This window comes from Rhagoletis pomonella, unplaced genomic scaffold, assembly GCF_013731165.1.
Source record: "Rhagoletis pomonella isolate Grant_MI unplaced genomic scaffold, Rhpom_1.0 Rhpom_scaffold_00013, whole genome shotgun sequence".
Taxonomy (NCBI): domain Eukaryota; kingdom Metazoa; phylum Arthropoda; class Insecta; order Diptera; family Tephritidae; genus Rhagoletis; species Rhagoletis pomonella.
Window position 1 is genome coordinate 23,862,246 of NW_023458567.1, and position 3,736 is coordinate 23,865,981.

Consider the following 3,736-nt stretch of genomic DNA (forward strand, 5'->3'; position numbering starts at 1 on the left):
ATTCTTATGGATTTGTACCATATAAATCAATCTTTATTGTTTCCATTTACGTATATTTCTGATAGCTATTTAAATTTTAACAGGCACGAGTGCATCGGAAGACTAAAAAGCTCTCAAGACCAGAGATCGTGTTAAGCGATGAACAATTTATTGATTTGGCCAAAAGGTACGAAACACATCCATGCCTCTGGAATGAAAATGAGATAGCATACAGATTCACTAACAGGCGTCGTGAAGCCTTGGAGAATATACTTCAGGAATTTAATAAAAAGTTTGATATAAACTTAACTAAACCTGATCTGGAAAAGAAACTTTCTCGACTACGCAAAATATGTTCATACGAAAAGAATCAAAAAATAGAATGTAAACAAAGCAAAAGTATTTATAAACCAACATGCCCATATTATAAGCACTTGGCGTTTGCTGAGGTCGATGTTAATCCTTTTGAATGCTCAGTTTGTGGAAATTTACTTCCTAGTCAAAACCAGTACAAAATACATTTAGCATCCCATGACGGATCGCCACCATATAAATGTATTGTTTGTGGACATGGATTTCAGAAGTCAGATAATTTAACGGTACATTTGCGGAGGCATGCACAAGACTACAGCTACACCTGTGAGGTGTGCAACAGGCCTATTGCAACCTCAACTGAGTTAAAAGCCCATATGCTTATCCACACTGGCGAAAAACCGTATGTTTGTGATATTTGCGGCAAGAGTTTCAAAAAGCTATACGATTTTAAAGAACATTTGCTACGACATGAGGAACGCAAAATTCACAAATGTACAATTTGTCCAAAGGCCTTTTATACTAGAAGAATGTTTAGGGAACACAAGGCCACTCATTTGAAGGTGCGGGACAAAATATGCAGCGTTTGCAATAAAGGATTTACAACTCGGAAACAACTTCGTCAACACAAAGACATTCATGATGCAGCAAAGAAATTTGTTTGCAAGATTTGTGGGAAGCGTTTTGCCCAATCCGCTGGACTATGTGCACACATAAAATCGCATGGAACAGCATTATCTTCTAAGATTGCTAATTATGAATAATTTTTTTATTTATTTGTGCTTTGTTTTATAATTAAAATCCATACATACAATATGTAATATCTTTCTTACCATGAAGTTGTAATTTAATTTTATTTCGAAGATTGATCCTTTTTTCATACAACATTAGACATTGAAATTTAAGCAGGGACCGAAAATGACCGTTGAATATTAAGATTTTTATTTTTTGCGTATTAAAAAATCGTTCTTTGATTTTTATTTTTCCGATCAAGAATAAGCGTTAAATTTAGATTGTTGTTTTTTTGGGTAAATTGGATTCTTATTTTTTCGATCGTTTGCAAACCTTATAAGGCAGACTGCGTTTTGTATGACTGATTTAAATCTTTTCTGGTCTAAAATATTAAATCTGAAAATAACGGTTATATGATCAAAAAAGCATAAAAGATAACGGTTAGGTTTTAAAGATCATAACCGTTATGGTCCCTGAATTAAAGTGAATAATATGTTTTATGTTTCCCATGTTAAAATATTAGGTATCAAATTAAAGCGCTTGGCCTGTAGATGTTTTATTTTTTCGAAAAGAATTGCCACCTGATATAATTAATTCCATTTATTGAGTAAGTCAAATCAGTTATTACATAATGGGTATAGCTTTTGATCTAACTTTCGGCCGATTACCGAAGCTGAAGCGGATGATTTACTTTAAAATTTTTTCAAAGAATAAGCCTTTTTAAGTGTACTTAAATACAAAATACATATAAGCGTATTTATCTTTTGTGTTTTGACAAAAAAATTCTAATTTTCTTAAAATAATTGCAGTCACAGTTCAGTTTCTAAGCAAAGTGATTGTTATGCAGCGAATATATTTGTTTATATGAACGTTAATAATATTATAATAATATTTTGGCGCTTACACTTTTGCTAAGTGTTTGGCCGAAGTTCTCCTCTAATTTTTGGTGTGCGTCTTGATGTTGTAACAAAAATGGAGGGACTTATAGTTTTATGCCGCTTCCGAATGCCAAATGGCTTTCATCACCATGCACTATGGTTGAAATAAGCACTTTCTATTGTCAAAAGTCCAATTTTCAGTTTTTACTTTCAAAATTTTTAACAGGCGGACTTTGTTCTAGATACTCTAATAGAAATGAAATTATAAATTTATGACCGTAAGGTAACCTTGGTCCCCTATCTGCCGACGTAAAGTTTGTGGTTTTGTTTTTAGTTTGGGCTAGAATTTTATTATGTTGAACTGTAGTGCTAGTTGGATGTGTTTTATTTAAAAAAAAAAAACAAGAAAAAACAAAAAAATATTCCGACGAACTGATAACCTCCTCCTCTTTTGGAAGTCCGTTAAAAATAAATGTAATTTTAGACGATGTTACATATTTTGAAATTGTGGAAATTATTGATTGTGAAAATTTAAAATATTTAGAGAAATATGAGGGGTTTTTCTTCTGTGACCAAAAATTGGGACATTTCTAAATCATCGAGGCCGAACAAACAATTTTGTTTTAAGAATAAAAAGACATAAAAGATAAACAGAACAAAGAGAAAAAAATTTAAACATTATCGCAAAACTCTATACACACAATATATGGCGAGAATGTATAAAGGGAAAAGACATTTTAGCAAGTTTTGGCTACTTTTTTTTGCTTAAGAAATGTTTATAATTTTTTTATGAAAATATAGCTTACTATCTACAAAAAAACATGTAAGTAAAAATTAAAAGCTTTTTAGAAAGTTTTTAAAAATTTGACGAATTTTAACAAATTTTGGTCAAAATTTTAAACATTTTAAACAGATTTTCTAGATTTCTCTTGAGTATGCAAATTTGTAGCCCATTATATCCAAAGTACTGTGTTTAAACATTTGTTTTGTATGGAGAAAATGAGCAACTCCTACCACAAAAAAGTTTCCAAAAAATCTACTCATACTCATAGGGCTGGCTTCTCCAACTCAACTTAATTTAGTTTAGCCAAATTTTTAGACTTAGTCAAGTGGCTAAACTAAGTTAAGTTGAGTTGGAGAAACCAGCCCATAATGTTTCTAAGAAATCTAATTAAAAAGCTCAAAATATTGAGGAATCGTTGTCGAATTTTGCTCATTTTTATACAAAGTTTGAAATTTCGCTTTCATGGTCTTTGTTAGATAACGAGGTACACTTTCGTAAAAAATAATAAACATAAATATTAAACATTAAATAGAGGAATAGCCAAAGAATGCTAAATGTCTCTTCCCTATTTATATTTTCGCCACTGTATCTACAGCTTATATTTTTTATATCCATTATTTTTTTCGAGCGAATTATGTAGTATTATTTTTTATAATTTCACTAAATTCAAGTTAGAATCGTTTAATTAAAAACACTTAAAACACAGTTATAAAGACCTTACAAAATTTAGACAATATAGCGAGAGCTATATTGACAGAATAAACAACCAAAGAAAACAAGGATGCTGGCTATGTTTATGGCTCACTTATATGTCCTTTGTGATGACGAAAGTGCTGCCGCGTTTGTACGAAAAATTATTGTTGGGCCAGAGTACAGGGAGACTTATTAAATTAATAAATAAAGCCCTGAAAATCGGGACTCAATCGGTACAAATATGAAAAATCGGGATACTTATACATCCCGACTTTTAAAAAATATTCAGCGCAATGTGCATATCAAATTTGGTCGAAATCGGTCCAGTAAATTTTGAGATACACAAATATCATATAAG

At 31.1% G+C, this 3,736-nt stretch overlaps 1 protein-coding gene across 1 annotated transcript; it reads left to right on the top strand.

The window, feature by feature from the left end:
* Positions 1-185: 185 nt before the first annotated feature.
* On the top strand, positions 186-1,107 carry LOC118749017 (the record flags this gene model as incomplete). The annotated part of the gene is given in 1 exon segment (XM_036483812.1): positions 186-1,107. A coding segment is annotated over 1 exon segment (870 nt), but the record flags the coding sequence as incomplete, so codon positions are not given.
* Between the last annotated feature and the right edge of the window lie 2,629 nt (positions 1,108-3,736).